This window comes from Chelmon rostratus, chromosome 14 (assembly GCF_017976325.1).
Source record: "Chelmon rostratus isolate fCheRos1 chromosome 14, fCheRos1.pri, whole genome shotgun sequence".
NCBI lineage: Eukaryota > Metazoa > Chordata > Actinopteri > Chaetodontiformes > Chaetodontidae > Chelmon > Chelmon rostratus.
In genome coordinates this window covers 9,503,524-9,520,706 of record NC_055671.1, presented here as the reverse complement: position 1 = coordinate 9,520,706, position 17,183 = coordinate 9,503,524, and the positions used below count along the sequence as shown (strand labels likewise).

General features: G+C 41.4%; 2 protein-coding genes across 2 annotated transcripts; one reads left to right on the top strand and one right to left on the bottom strand.

Moving 5' to 3' along the window:
• Positions 1 to 314: 314 nt before the first annotated feature.
• slc6a7 (solute carrier family 6 member 7) lies at positions 315 to 10,779 on the bottom strand. Its single transcript, XM_041953085.1, has 14 exons — positions 10,510 to 10,779; positions 8,725 to 8,962; positions 8,100 to 8,231; positions 7,209 to 7,419; positions 5,658 to 5,796; positions 5,380 to 5,514; positions 5,155 to 5,258; positions 4,954 to 5,078; positions 4,678 to 4,790; positions 4,445 to 4,582; positions 4,258 to 4,357; positions 3,825 to 3,943; positions 2,445 to 2,618; positions 315 to 2,281 (listed from the first exon to the last, which is right to left on the bottom strand). The coding sequence occupies exons 1-14, from the start codon at positions 10,573 to 10,575 to the stop codon at positions 2,111 to 2,113; spliced, it is 1,965 nt and encodes a 654-aa protein (XP_041809019.1). The 5' UTR covers positions 10,576 to 10,779; the 3' UTR covers positions 315 to 2,110.
• Positions 10,780 to 12,406: 1,627 nt separating this feature from the next.
• Positions 12,407 to 15,980, top strand: LOC121617844 (SLAIN motif-containing protein-like). Its single transcript, XM_041953086.1, has 8 exons — positions 12,407 to 12,819; positions 13,096 to 13,244; positions 13,349 to 13,468; positions 13,694 to 13,792; positions 13,883 to 13,947; positions 14,044 to 14,182; positions 14,546 to 14,677; positions 14,934 to 15,980. The coding sequence occupies exons 1-8, from the start codon at positions 12,407 to 12,409 to the stop codon at positions 15,146 to 15,148; spliced, it is 1,332 nt and encodes a 443-aa protein (XP_041809020.1). The 3' UTR covers positions 15,149 to 15,980.
• The last annotated feature ends 1,203 nt before the right edge of the window (positions 15,981 to 17,183 follow it).

Here is a 17,183-nt window from a genome sequence, read left to right as displayed (position 1 = left end):
TTTGTTCCGCTTATTTTTACATGTTGCACTGATGTAACACTTTTCAAGGGAACACCTATTTCAGCATTGTCCATAAGCTGTAAACATTTCTTTCTGTAAAAACGTCTCTTTCATGTTATAGATCAAGTTTAATTAAGAGACTGGATTACATGTGCCTATCCTGCACCCTACTCTAAGGCAACCATTGCCCTCTGGTGGTAAAATCTATAAATTATTTCAAATGACTGAGGTTTCACAAAACTTTGGGTCAGACTTATAGAAAAATGTCTTTATTGCCTTATTGAATGTAATATTATTTTTTCCTGTGAGTATTTTCTTGTGTGTATCCTGGATATGTGTCTCTCCTTACTAAACACACACACCAGCAGGACACCACATCACTGACTGTTAAGGTTACCATGTTTATTACGATTTTGGCTATATAGTCATCTAATCAGCACATAAGCCACAACAAATGAATAGTTCTATAAAGATGTGAGGACTGACAATATTTAATTATTATTCACAGCAATAAACTATACAAGAGAAAGGCAACAATGTGTACAAAGGCAAAAAGATTACTTAAAATTAAAGGAGTTTCATGACATGACACACAATCCTAAAACAAAGGATAATAAAATGTTCTTAATTGAAGGTTTACAAGTCACAATCCTGCCTGAAACATGATTTGAAAGAGAGCAAGTTTTTGTCTGTTATCATCTACTTATTTGCAATTGGACAACAGGTTCTGTATGCCCACGAAAACTTTTTGAGTAAACAGCCGAAAAAACAGAGAATTTTCATCAGCTAACCAAATTTAAATCTTTTGGCCATTTAAAGCCCTCTGTGAGAGAAGTGCAACTAGTATGATTAACAAATGTTATTTCTCTGGTCATTTAGGTAGGGTATTCACATTACTCTTTCCTTTCAGTCCCAAGTTTAATATCATGTCTACTAAAAAAATACATTGACCTGACTGCCAAATAACATTTATCAGTTAAGCATTATGGGCAATTTGCCAATAAATAACATTTAAGCAGCGACTTCTGATTTCTTCTCAAAGCAGGCCCTCAAATCAGAGAAACATTTGTGGCCTCTGATAGTTGTGAAAAATGTTAGCAAGATTGATATCTTCATATTAATCAAGTTCTCATGAGAATAACACATTTACCCGACGAGTGCCTTTCCAGACAATACATTTTACCAGTGACATACAATGACCTTAGAGGGGCTTTCTGATAATAAATAGCAGAGGGGGGAATTGATAGTGAAGGACTGTAAAAGCTAAGTTCCAGTAAACATAAAAAAAACTAAAAACCTACATCTGTGCAGACAGCCACTGACTCCTATCACTTTCCTTCTAAAGATAACAAAGGAAAGTTAGAAACTTCCCACTTAAAAGCCAGTCTACAATACTACTATAGGCTGTAGTAAATGTTACAATCAATGTTATTGATTTGATCAATATCAATATTCAGAGCAACAAATCAAGAGTAAATTTGAAATGCAGATGGTCAGACAAGACACTTGAGTGTTTACTATAATACAAACACATAGTTAGTGCTTAAATGTTCATTTGGCAAGATTTAAAAAATGTATTTATTTATAGCAATAATTTCAGCAATCATTCATTTTAAAAAGTGAAAAGGACTCAACACATTCCTCTGTGTGACTGAGTCATCAGCACCTTTTAGTCTGGCAGGCTGAGGACTTGAAGTCACCTCTCCAGGTCCGGTCAACAGTCAGTGTACTTTTTTTGTCCCTCCTGTTTGTACGTTAAAAAACTGAATCTGGTCCCTCTGCTGCTGTTGATTGCTCTCAGTAAAAATTCATTACACACTAATGATATCAAGATCTGCAGATACACTGCAAGATCAGCATCATCCAAATGCCCTGGTAGTATCGTACTGTGCCATCTCAGAACTATATATTCTACACAACGTTAAAAAAAGTAAACAATCAAAAAAATATGATAACAGTATAAATAAAACAATTAATCCATACTGCCCTGCAGGACACACAGTCTGGCCACCAGAACCAAGCTGGGGCAAATAACATAATAAGAAATTCCTGTCTCTTGACAACGTAGTTTTCTCATCACTGTGCGTTCATCACTGCTCTGTCCGTGCCATCACGCCTGGCTTCCAACCTCCCACGTCATTGCATTGAAGTCCATGTCTGTGAGCGTGACAGTGAACGGAGCCTCCACTCTCTCGGGCTCCATGCGCTCCTGTGCTCTCGCGGAGCTGTTCATGTTGTTTACCCTCCAGGAATTAAGAGGTCGAATCGATTTCTGGAAACGCTGCAAAAAAAGAGGAAGAAGACAGTCATAAACCTGCCTACATGGGCTATTTCATCTATTTATACAATATATTTAAACAGGTACAACAGTGACAATCTGCTTGAGCTGTACAGTTATAGCATGACAGAGGTGTAACTGTGACAGTATGACAGGTGATACTGACGTCTTTCAGACTTCCAGTTTCCTTGCTCATGGCTACAATGGCCCAGATGAGGATCTGTAGACAGCAGGTCGCACCTATGCACACACCCAGCGCTTTACCCCAGCGTGGATACACATACGACCCGTAGTGGAGCGGTGTGTTGTACATCTCAATAAAGATGTAGGTCAGGATGAACTATAGCCGAGAGGGGAAAGGCACAGAGTGAGCAGAGGAACCTTTCATCCAAACAAAAAGCCCTGACAGCAGCAGAAGAGTGACAGAGAAGGCCAGCAGACAAACACTACAGGGGGAACACAGATTGAATGTCAGTTTGTCCTTTGAATTATTCACATCTGTGGTTGTGAAGATTCCAGCACAGCTGACTACATTTGAAAGCAGTGATGTTATTTTAGTTTCCTCGATGGAACTTTTCTTTCAGTTGGTAATTGAGTTATTATCTTTGTTCTCCTTCAGTCTACAAACTCTTCATTCATTTGATGTCATATTTTTAACTCACTAAAACAGCACCCTCATCAGATTACTCTTTGACTGTAAGTGCAACAATGCATTACAATAAAAGGTGGCATCAGGGTATTTCTATATCAGTCAGCCTTACTGGGAATGGTGCTGTAGGTGACAAGAGTGACTGAAATAATAGAGGGAGTAACTTAACATGGACTGTGCAACTGATACAAATCAACAATACTGTCATATGAACTTTCCCTCAGCAATAGCATGAAGTTCATTACTTGGACATACTCATAATTACCAATTTGGCAAAATAATTCTAACCATATTTCTTAGTGTTTACTTCTAACCTCACACAATGCATTTTTGACTGCCAGTGAAAAATAATGTTCTTTATTCCCTCAAAACAAAAAAACTACAGAGTTTCAGGGACTCCACAGAGTCTGTATTGATTTTTATCCAAACAGTGAAACCAGTGATTTGAAGAGGTTTTGAAGTGCAAAAACAAATTCAACAACAAACTCTTGCTAAATTCAATAAATGTGAGAATCACGAAGAACCAAAAGGAGGAAGCAGGTGACCCCGAAATGAATTTCTGCCACCAAAACAGATCAGCCAAACTGTTAGTTGTTAAAAATCAATACACCTGATCAATATGCTGTTGTCTACTCACTCATGAGCAGCCTTATAGCTGAAAGATGCAGAGTTCTTACACTATAACACAACCACCCTGACAAATTGTATAAATCATGTCAACTTCTGTGCATTTGGATTTTGGAAAGCAGATAAAACAACAAGCCAGCTGCATCTACGAACCTTAAGAGATCTTCTGAAAAGCATTTGTCATACTAATTATGGAGAACCAATGTTGACGTCACATTGTACCTGTGTCTACTGACAACTATCAGTATTAATACAGATGTATTCACTCACCAGAAGAAGAAACGGAGTGCAGAAAACCCAGCATGCTTTGAAGTAAAGCAGCACTTTGCTGCACCAGGGAGGGCAGTGGCAGATCATATCAATGATGTCTTGACAAAACTGGTTTACTCCTAATAGAAAAGTTCATGAAGAGGTGCATATTAGGAACAAGCAAGACATTATCGTGACAAGAGGGCACAACGGATAATGTGTCCAATGTGTTGTAAAAACAAGAAAATGGCAAATATAGAGAGTAGCAGTTAAAAACAGTTCAATGTCAGTGCAGTTGTAAAACAGAAACCGGATTTGATGTCGCCTTCACAGCACAGTAAATCAAGCTTTCTTTTTCTTTTACAACTTGCTTAACATCACATGTCCTGGATGACTGTAGGACTGATGTGTTAGAGGACTTTCACGTGAAGGTTAGGGGTGTGAGATGGACTACCATAGAAGAAGGAGATGCCAATGCACATGAAGAGGGTGATGATGATGAGGCCAAAACTAGTGCTGAAGGAGTCAATGAGAGTGAACCAGTAAATCCCACCCTATGAAGACACAGACAGTATAGGAAATGTGGGTCATGGGATCACAGAGAAAGATGCATTTTGCAGCAACACTAAAAACACACTCACATTGGTCACTAACAGGAGACCCATCAGGTAGAAGCCAAAACACAGGGCGCCCAAGAACAAGGACTTGTGCAGCGCGTTCATTCTGAGCTGCGGAAACTCATCCAGCACGGCCGTAGTGATGCCCTCCATGTTGCCAAACTGTGAGGCAAAGAACAGCAGGTATCAAATAGAAGGAGGTGGACGTATTCCTCTTTCTTTCCGCTCATATCTTTGTGTGGTGTGTGCAGCCTTACCAGCGTATCGATCCCTAGCATAAAGAGCATGAGGAAGAACATAATGGACCAGAAGACCGAGCCTGGCAGCAGAGCAAGGGCCTCTGGGTATGCGACGAAGGCTAACCCAGGACCTGAAGGCAAAAAAGAACACAAGTTCAAGAAGGCAACGCGCAACATGGACGTTCAATACAATACACACAGTATGGGTCACAAAAAAGCTTTATTCAGTCAGTTCAGATGTCTGGATGAAAGAAGAGTCACAGGATTACTGAGAAAAATTAGCACAGTAGCTACCTGTATCTGCCACCTCTCCAACAGGCACTCCCTTCTTCCATGCCATGTGACCCAGAATTGAGAAGATAGCAAATCCTGCAAAGAAGCTGGTGCTGCAGTTTCCTGTGGTGATAATCAAAGTGTCCCTGAAATCAAAAGAACCACGATTAAAAAGCTGAACCCATCCTGGCTGCAACAACAGAGTGAATGGCACAAACTCACCTGATGACGTTATTGTCAAACTTATTGTAAGAGGCCATAGAAAGCAGCCCTCCAACTCCAATACCTAAGGAGTAGAAGATCTGTGAGGCTGCATCATTCCACACCTGTAATGCATCAGACAGAAATGTGCTTTAAACACTGAAAATATCTATGTTATTTTTAACACAGCAACAAAACATTGCATTCACAGACTCCTCAGCCTCACCAGTCTTCCATCAGAATTACCTGTGCATTAGCTAATCGGTTCCAGTCTGGTGTGAGGTAGAAAGCGACGCCTTGAAGAGAGCCCTCCAGTGTAGCACCTCTGATTATTAATACAATGAGCACAAAGTATGGGAAGGTAGCTGTTACATAAACCACCTGAAACCACAGAAAGCACAGATGCACATTAGTGCAAGGTATGGCAGCAAGGGCAGGATTGTGTGTTTGTGTGTGTGTGTGTGTGTTTTTGCATATGTGTGTGTTTTGTGGGAGCAGACAATAACAACACTGTGTTGATTCACCTTGCCAGAGCTGCGGATACCCTTGAGCATGCACAGGAAGATGACGATCCAGGCAGCCAGGAGGCACAGGGCCAGGGGCCACCGCACAGGGCCGGGGTCATGAAGGCCCTCACTGTGCACTACACCCAGCACACGCTCACTGCAACACACAAAAGACAAACATAAAAAACAAAAATCAGCACAGTTCCTACCACACCTATTGACACACTGATTACACATTAGCTGAACATAAGAAAACATTCAAATATTTTTCCTGATTGTTTTACGTCATTAAGTCTTACATTTTAGTCCACTTGTCATACACCATGAGTGCTACAAGACAGCAGCACAAAATAATAATAATACTAGTAACATTTTCTATGAAGCCCATATCTATAATGTATTTGTATAATGTATTACAGCACATACATAAGGCATTAAAAGAGATGCTATAGGCCTAAATAGTGTATAATATACAGTACAGGCATAACACATATGATCATCATACTTTACAATGTCAAGTATTGCTAATGCTTATAATTACTTTATCCATTTTGCATGAAAGGTTATAAAGTCTTATGAACACAGTGCTCTGACTGTTTCAGGGTGTGGTGTCACATGTCACAATGCCTCTACACAGATCTCAATTAAAACATAAAAGATAAAATAACACAATAAATAGTTAGAATGCTAAAAAAAAAAGAAATACACAAGTATTAAGTGCACAGTAACAATTAAGAAAAAAGTGTTCAGTGTTGGGCACGTCAGTAAGCTGTGGGAAGTGGGGATGAGGAGAGGAGCCTGAGTTCAATAGAGAAATGGCCTCTTTCAGTGTCTCTGAATACCTGCCATGCCCTTTTTGAGAGTAGGTTCTAGTGATAGGGTCAACAAACAGTCTGACCTACATGTTGTAACTCGCCTCAGTCTGAGCCCTTTGGTTTGTTTGCTGTATATCAATAAACCTACTTTTAACAGAAGCAGTCAGTACGTTGTCATCAAGGCACCATGGATGACTGAAACAACTTTTTCACCATGTTCACAACACCGTACAGCCTTTCAGACAAAATTTATTCAGACAATTGAGAAGTAACTTGTAAAGTATTATAGTCATAATGCCTTACAACATCATAATGATGCAGGTGTTACACAATATAATGTATTGTATTTCCTGGTCCTCAGTCATATCAGCTGAAAGGGTGACAGCTTAGTTTGAAGATTCCAGTCGTTGTGAACAATACTTGTGTTTGTTGAAGAAAGTACTTGAACAAAATGTGTGTGTGTGTGTGTGTGTGTGTGTGTGTGTGTGTGTGCATGCGCAGCATACTGCCAGAGCCATTTACAAGTATGTAAAAAAGGAGTGGGCATATACAGTATGTAAAATAGCACTTACGTGAATATAAATAACATGAACCTGCATGGAAATGCACAGTAGACATTTTACAGTTGGAGGAAGTCTACGGTGATGAGGGACCTGGGGTCATCCATTTAAAAACAGGCTGTATAAACTTGCAGAGCAGGCTCGATTGTTTTTACAAATAAGAGAGGTGAATGATAGTGTAAAGACACACTTACTTCCAGAAGATTTCTGTGGGGCTGAGGACTTTACCAGTGGAACTATTGCCAGTGGTGCTGTTACCACATAGACCTATATTGGCTACAGCATCACAGGACCAGGGCAGAGGGCTCTGGAACGAGCTGCCCAGGTAGTAAAACGTCCACGCTATAATGACGTTATAGTAGAGACACACCAGCGTGGACACACACAGCATTCCAATGCCGATACCTGCAAGAAGAGACACAGCCTTGAATATCTCAGAAAGACCAGCATATACTGGACACTATGGTGTAAGGATACTGTGTGAAATATGAGTTGGTTCATCTTTGTCTACAGGTAGCTATGAACTCCCTGTTGTATTAAGTGGTAGCTGTATTTGCAGAAACAAAAAATATATTTAATTAACCCTTTATCATCCCATAAATACTGCATTCCAGACACTTAATGTTGCGCTTGTTAACCAGAAACTGTTCATTTCCTTTTGTAACACTTGAGGGAGCTCCATCTCAAAGCTCTCCTCATTCAGTCTGCCAACCCACTGCTCATCTTTCCAGTTCAAAATAAACTCGCATTGTGATAAAACCCGATATTCTGGCTCTATTTTTGGTTCAAAGACAGTTCCTGCAGGTTTCTTTATCAGATGTTCATATTTAGCAACTGTCATCAGCACTCTCAGGAATTTCTCGTGTTAGCCACATGACGTAGTGTAGTGAGGTGGCAAAATTATGTGAGTCAGCCAGTTATTTTCCTTGACGACGCTGCGCACTGACTGCTTACTTGAATCAATACGGATGGTTCAAACTGGACGCTCAACATTCCTGGAGAATAAATATATCAGCCACAAGACTGTATGACTAAATTACCGTGTAATTTACTGGGCTACAAAGCATGATACAAGAGGGCATTACCTTTGAGCAGGGGGCAGCATTTCCACACAGTGATGGGGCCAGCTGCTCCATACTGGCCTAAACTCAGCTCCATGAGGAAGAGTGGAACACCCGTAAAAAACAGCATTATGAAGTAGGGGATGAGAAACACACCTGTGAAGAATAGAAACAGTCTAAGGAAGGGTGGTGTTGGGGGGAGACATCCATTGCAATGACTTTTTTGTGCAGGTAGGCTTGTATAACTTGCCTAGGTGGCAGCTTCGCCAACAGATGTTATTCTGCTTTAGTGTTAGTCAAGCTCCAACATGTTTGATTTCAGATGAAGATGCATAGCACATAAGGCTGGGTAAGAAAGCCTTCGTGTCTGGTCTGGTATGTAATCAGGGAAAACTCTGTCTCTATTTAGAGGATTAAGAAATGCTTTGTGTTCAAGCTCCCAGTTCAAAAAGGCTGCCTTAGAGAGCTCTGGACAGAGTGTGCAAAATAAGCCAGCATGATTAGGAGGAAGGCGCACACCCAAGGGTAGGGCGAAGAATGGCTCTTGCCCAAATGGGTGTAACAAATCTTTACAGACATACACACACACCCAGGCATGTAAAGCATCTGAGACTTCAGAGGGCAGTGAACATGCTTGCAGACTGCTCACCTCCTCCATTTCGATAACAAAGGTACGGGAACCGCCACACATTCCCCAGTCCCACGCAGTATCCAATACAGGAGAGCAGGAACTCGTACTTCCCTCCCCACTGTTCCCTCGGGACGATCGTGGTCGGAGCAGGTGCAGGACTCTGGGATTGGGATTCAAACTCTGGCTGCGGTGCAGGTGTAGCTGTCGGGTTGTGGCCATTTTGAGTGACAGTATGACCGTTCAAATGAACTGAATTCTAGAGAAAATAAAAATCACATTTTTAAGACGGTGAAAGAAGCAGTCAGAGCAGAGATATACAGTAACACAGACATCAATACAAATGTGGAATTGGCCAATTCTCTTTGCTTAGGGAGTCAAGTTGGTTATATGTGGATTTTATAGAACAGTGTAGAAACCATTAGTCCAATTAATTAATCATTACCAAGTAAAAACACCGGACATTTGCTCAGAGGTGCTGTAAGTGGTCTTTTACTTGAACAGTAAAACAAGCTTTGTGTAAGGTTTAGTCTGTCTATCCAACTCATCAGGTGTGAAAACCACCAAGTGGACTTCCTCTTCCTCCCCGCGGGCGATTCACCTCAAAACATGAGGAACTATTTTCTCATGTCAGGTCACCGGGAGGAAGTCTGACTGAGATAACAGCAGGGTTTCTGCTTTACGTGCTGTCACGTGTCTAAAGATGAATAAGTCATCCAACGGCACAAATACATCTTTATTAAAATTTTGCTCAAGTTTTGAGGCATCCAAAGTGCAGTGTCTTCGAGATTTCTTGCATCCCCAAGTTCTACACGCACAAAGACAATATATGTAAACATACGCAGGCATAGAGACATCAAACAGGACACAGGAACTGAGGAACTATGCACAGCTGTGTAGTTGTGTCAACATAACATAACAGAGGACTATGCTAAACCTATTACAGTGCCTAGAGTAGACGCCTGAATAAAATTCAATAAACAGCATTAAAGGTTGTGCTTAAAGTTGAGTTCTTCTTGAGTTTATTCATCATCATCATCATCTGGTAAAAGATTATTTGTAGATAAATAACACAAGAAGCCTTATGTCTACACTAATGACTATTTTCAAAATCAATTAATCTGCTGATTATTTGTATGAATCTGATTATTTGTTACTTTCTTGATTAATCGACTAATCATTAAAACATTCATACAACTTTACTTAACCAGAAAAGAGCTTTTATCTGACAAAACATTTATCACAGAATTATGGAGTTAAAAAAAAAACAACAACTGACAGCTGAGAAGCTGGAACTTGGAAATGTTTGGTATTTATTTCTATGAAAAAAATTAAGCAACAATCAGTCGACGTATTGTTATTGTGATTGTTATAAATGGTCTGTGCATCGACTAAACGATCAATCATCTGATCGCCTCAGCTCTTAAAACCTGAATATGTAATTCAATTTACTTTCACTAACTGCTGAAAATAAGTGCTGATAATCAGCTGAGAAAAGTCTGGGCAAACACATCTGTTGAGCAAGTTCAAGCTTTATCTCTGCTGTCTACAGTGTTTGTAGTGTTGCAGCTGAAGACGAGCCTGTGGACAATGTGGACGGACAGGTTAGACTGCTTCATCTAAAGACATTTTACCTTTCCTGCCACCACCGCTACACCCCTGGGAGCACCGGAAGGTGACATTAAAGCGCTCGTAAAGGGGTCCCACGTTGCTTTCAAGGTCTAATCTAGGTCTCACACCAACACACGGGGGTATGTTTGATTTGAACACACACGAAGAGCCCGAAAAGTAAACCTCCGTCCCTACCTGCGCTGTGGTTGCACTGACTACTGCGGGGCTCCCGGCTGCTGCTTTGCCGCTTTCGTCCTGCATTTCCCCCGCGGCACAGGTGGTCCTTCACTGTTTTGATTGCCGCTGCTTATTCCACATTTTACACGGTATAGTCCTCTCGGAAGTACACCATATTGCTGTAGTTTGTTGTGGCAGTTGTGGAAGTGCAGTCGGCCGGTGATGGTACCTAGCGAGTGTAACACGGCGACATCAGCGATGACGATAAGGAAACAAGCCGGGGGGAGGCGAGGTGAAGGGCGGGGAGGCAGGGCGCAAGTGCAGCAGCAGCAGGGAGGAGGAGAAATTACCTCCTCTTCACCTGGCTTGTCTGGCTTGTCAGTGCTGCCAGTGGGAGGAGCAGGTTTAAGTGCTAATTTATACACTTAGCAACAGCTTCTTCTTCGCGTTGTTCTTCTTCTTCTTTAATAATGTAGCTAGATTTTTCATGTTACTGACACCACAAAAGAGCGTCAATGCAAGTTATATACTAACTGTATGGACCCTGGGCCACAGCGCTAACACACAACACTGACACTGAGGTCAAAAATTGTTTATGCCTAGTTTAGAAATACTTTCAGCTCATTAATTAACAGCAAGGAAATTGCCAAAAGTATGATTACACTTACATTATATCTGAAATGCTATTTCTGTTTCTTCTGTTGAGGGAATGTTTTTAGCATTTGGGGAAATACGCATTTTGTGTAACTGCCAAGACCAAAGACCTCATCACCAGAAAATGCACAGTGAAATTAGTCCGTGTGTCCTCGCAGGAATATTTAGTCCCGGAAGCTTGGTGTGGTTTGTTTACAGAGCTAATTGTTGAGCTACAAGTAGCTAGAGAGCTAACTGTTAACATGCTAGCTAGCCAAGGCATGGTAATGCTAATCTGTCAAAGAGCTTTTTCTGGTAATTTCTTTGTGTTGTTTTGTTAAATTGAAAATTGACTAATTGTTTTTTGATTTTGCCACTTAAAAAAGTCATTTGCCTTTGCATGTATAAGTTCATGTAAATATCCATCCTTATGTCAAAGAGCAGTGAACACGTGGACTATATACTAAATGCCTGACATTCATCAGTTGGTTTACAGTAAACACTTACAGTGCATCTTCTTTAGTTAGATTTTTGTGAGATTAAAAAGACCAATTACAACAACATCACTTGACACAGCAAATGCAAATTTGCCACTGATGGTTAATGTTAAGAAAAAACAGAGCAGCACTTGATCTCTGGGGTTTGGGTGAGACAGGAGGAGAATTCAAGGTTTCACATGGCTGTCCAGGAAGCTATAAATCTTGTGTTAATCTGCCTCTGTGTGTGTGTGTGTGTGTGTGTGTGTGTGCATGAGAGAGAGAGATACCACACTTCTCAGTACAACTTCCTTGGGTGTGACAAGTGAGTCAGGTACAGCCGTAAGCAATAAACCACACACATTCAGCATTTGATGTAAGAATCAACCAGCTGCACAGGAAACAGTATCTCCCCACGCCAAAGCAAAATGAACATAAACTGCTGTGCTGTCAATGTCAGTCTTGATGGTGTGTTGTTGAGTGGGTCTTTTTCAGTCTTAGTTGCAACTCTCATGGACTCTTTAATCCACATAAGCTCATGATGCTTCTCTAAATCCATCCAATCTGTTGAGTGTCTATACTTAACAGGCCTACTCAACAAATGTGGGTCAATAGATGGTATGGTGAAGCTGCACAGTTGCTGTCCGGGCCGAGCAAAATTACCATAACTGGAACTTCGACTTTAACTTATCCCGGTTCTTGAAGATTCTGGTTTGGCGATGTCCTCATGATAGACGAGTGAGGTGGAATAACACGTAAACTGGATTAGAGCTTGAAGAAGTGAAAAGGTTTTTATATAGAAAACAATGGAGCTCCAAGACCATCTGAAGAGCGACTGGAGCCGGTATTTTTGCCATCGGCCACCACCGGAGTTTGACGCAAGTTCAAACCATCATCCTCTCTGCAGTGAGTTGAAAAGCGGCTCTCCGAGGCCCGAGGGCGGCTCAGATCCATACTGCAGCATCTGGAAAGACGCTGAGCGAGCAAGAGTCAAGAATTGTAACAATCGGTCATTTGCCATGGACGCTAGACTAAGACTAGATAGTTTGAAGTCAGGGTGTAATTCACCCTTGCCTTGCAATGTCATGGGTGGGATGTTGTACAACTTAAACTGTCAGAAAGACCTCTGGGACAGTGATGAGTCACAGGAGGAAGAGTCTGCTTTGGACTTGGTCGAGCTCCTCGATGTAGAGGACGATGTAAAGGATGAAGAGAAGTGGTAGGTGCCGTCAGACCTCTGAGACAAGACTTGTGGTCTGGTTTTGTCCTAGTAAGGATGAGACAGTGCTAAATGTTAATAAGAAGACATGAACCAAGGTGAATATAGTGTCCAGGTCACCATACACCTCAGGAGACATGTTGGTGTTAGTGGGCAGTGTGGTGGATGTTTATCGGGAGAACTAGTCTCTCAGTCTGACTGGTATTTGACATGAAAAACCTTCTGTACAGGTCTTTACATAGAAGCCTGAGTGGGATATGTTCTTAATGAATGAAGTGCTCCTCACAGGTTATATGAGTCTCCGAAGAAGCAGGTGTTTGCGGAGGGAACCGAGTCTGCTCTTGGATGGTCTCGGCACGTCCTGGATAACCCCAGTCCCGAGATGGAGGCGGCGTGTCATTCACTGATAACTCGGCTGGACCAAAGTAAGCAAGCAGCACAGTCCCACTCATTGTCTTTGATTTAAAAAAAAGATTCTTGTGAGGGTGATCAGTTTAGTTTGACTTATTCCAACTCTCTGCATTGTCAGAGTCAAGCAGTCAACTCCACAGACGTCCTGCAGATTTCCAGCGTTCTGTTAATGTCTCTGTGGGCTCCTCTCTGAGCAAAGCATCTGTCAGGACGACACCAATTATCTCTGACAGTACAGGTAATATAATAATGAGAGATTTTTCTTTTTATACAAAATACCCAGAGAAATAGCTCTGAACTCCTCAACATCGAGCCTAGAAATAAAATCATGAGTCAACATGTAGAAATGTATTTTTAAGGACAAATCCATCTATACACATACACAACCTTTGTATGCATCCAAAATTACTGTCTTTATCTTATATTTTAGTTGCAAATGTTTTACATTTATTCATCTGCACAGATAACAATGAGCTGAGCATCTCCCATGACTCCATAACCACAAGCTACAGACTGCAGGACATCACAGATGTCCACATTATGGCCCGTATACAGGAAGCCAGTGAGTACAGAAGAGTGTTTTTAATGATCTAGTGTGCACCGCATACTCAGTGAAGGCTGGATTACAATAACTCTGGTCCATATTTTCCAGGTTTAAGACAGGACTATGTTTCCACGCCTGCCACTGTTTCGTCCAGGAGAGGCCCTGAGTCACCAGTGATGTTTCAATCTCATTTTAACAGCACTGTTGAAAATATTGCTGCCTTCACTCCAGGAAATAATACTGAGGCTTCATCTTCATCTTCTTACCAGGCCGCTCTGTCGTCACTGAGCTCTTCCCCTTGCCTGTCACAGGCTTCAGTAGCTAAGCAGGGCTGCCAAAGTCCAAAACTGGCCAGACTTCACCAGCAAGTCACGCAGTTCAAGCTGCTTAAGCTCACTCAGAACCAAGGTACACAGAGCACACACACTGTTTCTAAATTATCTGTATTTTTGGTCTCACAGCTGCAGACATTTTCTATTCTATTGTCATCAACACCCTACTGTATTATCAGAGACCCCGTTAGGTGTGAGTAAGGGGCTGTGATTTGTATTTTCTTGTGTGATTGCGTGAAGAAGAGAGAAACTTTCTGTTCCTCAGTAAAAATACAGGTACTGCATCAATATAAATGTCACTTCTGTTGATAAAATTTTGTAATAAATACATTTTCCAGAGAAAATGTCTATAAAAGTGTGTTAAAATATTTTTTGAGAAACTTTACACCCTTGCAGTTGAGATTCTTTATGTGAGCAAGACCCCTGATGTGTTTTGCAGCAACATCACCAGGCAGGACCAGGTCACCTCTGCGGACCAGCCTCCGCTCCCTCCAGGCTGTTCGGAACAGCCGAAGTTTAGAGACCGACGACTACCAACCCGCAGACTCACAAATCACTTACCCACCATCAGGTTTGGATCTGTTTGCTCACATTTAAAAAACAAAAAACAAAACACCATCAAAACAAAACACCCTGCAGATATACATCTCTATGCATCCTTAATGTCACATCTGTCCAAGCAAATCCAACCTGGTCTGTGAATGTTGTGTAAGAGCTTGGCTTCCACACAGCACAGCTATACCTTCTGAAAAAATCAGCAATTGTTTTCTCAGGTGCATCATCTGTCACAAAGCGCTCCAGCTGCTGGTCTCCATCACTTCCTGCAGCATCCATCGGGTCCAACGGCTCGTCACACTCAGTGAGAAACTCCTCAGACCGGACGGCCATCGTGAAGAGGCTGCAGAGGTCTCAGTCGGCCAGCCCCTGCAGGATCCCTCACCCTGCTAAGGGATACCTGTCTCTTCACGGACGCGTTTTTGCTTCACCTGAGAGGTCAACCACTGTGGCATGGGCCAGAAATGTGCCATCCACTCAAAGGTGAAAGGTGTCACCGGTGAATCCCTGATAGTGATATAATAATATAATGAGGTAGAATTACAACAGAAAGAAATGTATTTCTTATCTTACATTAATTTACTTGTATGGTTGCCTAATCACATAAATAGCTTTAGATTGTGAAGGCATTGATGTCTGTACGAGGAGAAGTTAATGCATGTTCTGCATCAGGTGAAGTTTCCATTACATGGGCTGGGATCTGAGTTATCTTCATCTGTAATGGATTGTGTACAAAGACGCCAGAATGTGTAATTGGCAGTATTTTAAGCAACCGCTGACAGAAGCATACTGGAGGGCTGAATGTTATATTACCAAGACATCCTGTGCTGTGAAATGAGACAGCAAAAACCTCAATGATATGGACTGTTGTAAGTCATAAGAGTGTCGAAATGTCAGATCTTGGCCTGTGGTGTGGATAAATTCATCCATCTGAGATACCTTTGAAGTAATCAGAGTGAAAAACTGTGCTCTGTGCTGCAGCTATCAGTGGGTGCTGTGCAGTGGTTTTGCAAGCACGCAGCAGTGCACATGCATGAGGTCAACTAATTCTGAACACTATATGCCTGGTTTGAGGTATTGGCACAATGTGAGGAAGTTAATCCATGTCGCTCAAAAAAGGGATTCATGTAGATTTTCATGCTGGTTTGAATGCAGCCAGATTTCACTTTAGAGCAGCTGATTGCAGAATAGTGTGTTTTCTGCAGTTCTGTGACAACAGGAAGTGTGCAGGTTACAATACTTAGAAATGTATGTGGGTGTAGGCATGGTTGCGTATGCATGTAGGTATGTGTGTTCAGAGGACACTTTGCTGGGTGTTTGTGTACATGTACCTATATATGGATGTAATAGGTGGGAGTGTGTGCCTATGTATTGCTGTCTTCTTCCTCCTGGAAAGAGTACGGCAATGTTAATAAGTCATCCTTTAACTTAACTGTTATACTCGACATTTTCAGTGACTATGTTTTGCATATATTTTTAATATGTTAAGTAAAACAAACTAAATCAAATCAGGTGACCTGTGCATAACAGGAAGAGTGTACCTTACTAAGAAACAGAGGTGTGGTTTCAGGGCAGTTTCTTCCTTTTCATTGTCATTCACTACTTTGATGGGGGCCACATTTTGTGTTGAAAACATGACGTAGTCTGACCCAGCCAATGCATCGCACTTTCAAATGTTTCCCAAACTCTTTTTTTATTGAAAACTACCTGAAAACTCCCCAAAGTACATGACATGCAATTATCCTTGAATGACCTACTAAGGCCATTCAAGGATATATGTTTATATAGAGCACAGGTCTAGTAGATGCAACTTCTCTTACGAAGGTGCATTTCTCTTATTGTGCTGCAGCTTGTCACCTGACATCCAGTGTGTACACTCCTGTGGTTTTAAGCCTTTCTCTGATACATAGCAAACATATCAACAGTCAGTTTCTGTTCAGCTCTCTTCGATCTCATCTGCTTTTTGTGCCTGCAGGGGATCCATTAACACGCTCTACGTGCAGCACAGTTTAAGGAAGTCCTTGATCAAATGCTTATATGGTGATTTGGTGAGTTATACTAGTTCAGATGACTCATTCGAATTTGGGAAACTGGCGAGGTACCTCTCACTTTACAAAACTGCCATGTAGTCAGTCCAGAATACCTTTGAACAGATATATTATTTAATACTGAAAGTGGTTGGATGTTGAAGCACCCCCTGTTGTTCATCACACTCAAGCCTGAACTAGATAAGATATTCTCAATGAAACATTTCCCGACTTATAACTGAGGAAAGCACGAGAGAAGAAATATCAACTGAACTGTCATTATGCTGATGAATAATACTGATTACAGTATACAACTGTTTACTATTACTTAATTAGCACAACCTAAGAAAGCAGCTTCATCTATCAAGAAAAGCACAGGTCTAATAACATTTCTGATGGCTCCATTAAGATGAAGTTTCCCACTGTTTTAGTAACATTTAACTGGTTGGACTGTTGGTCAGACAGAAAAACACATCTTGAAGACTTCACGTCAGG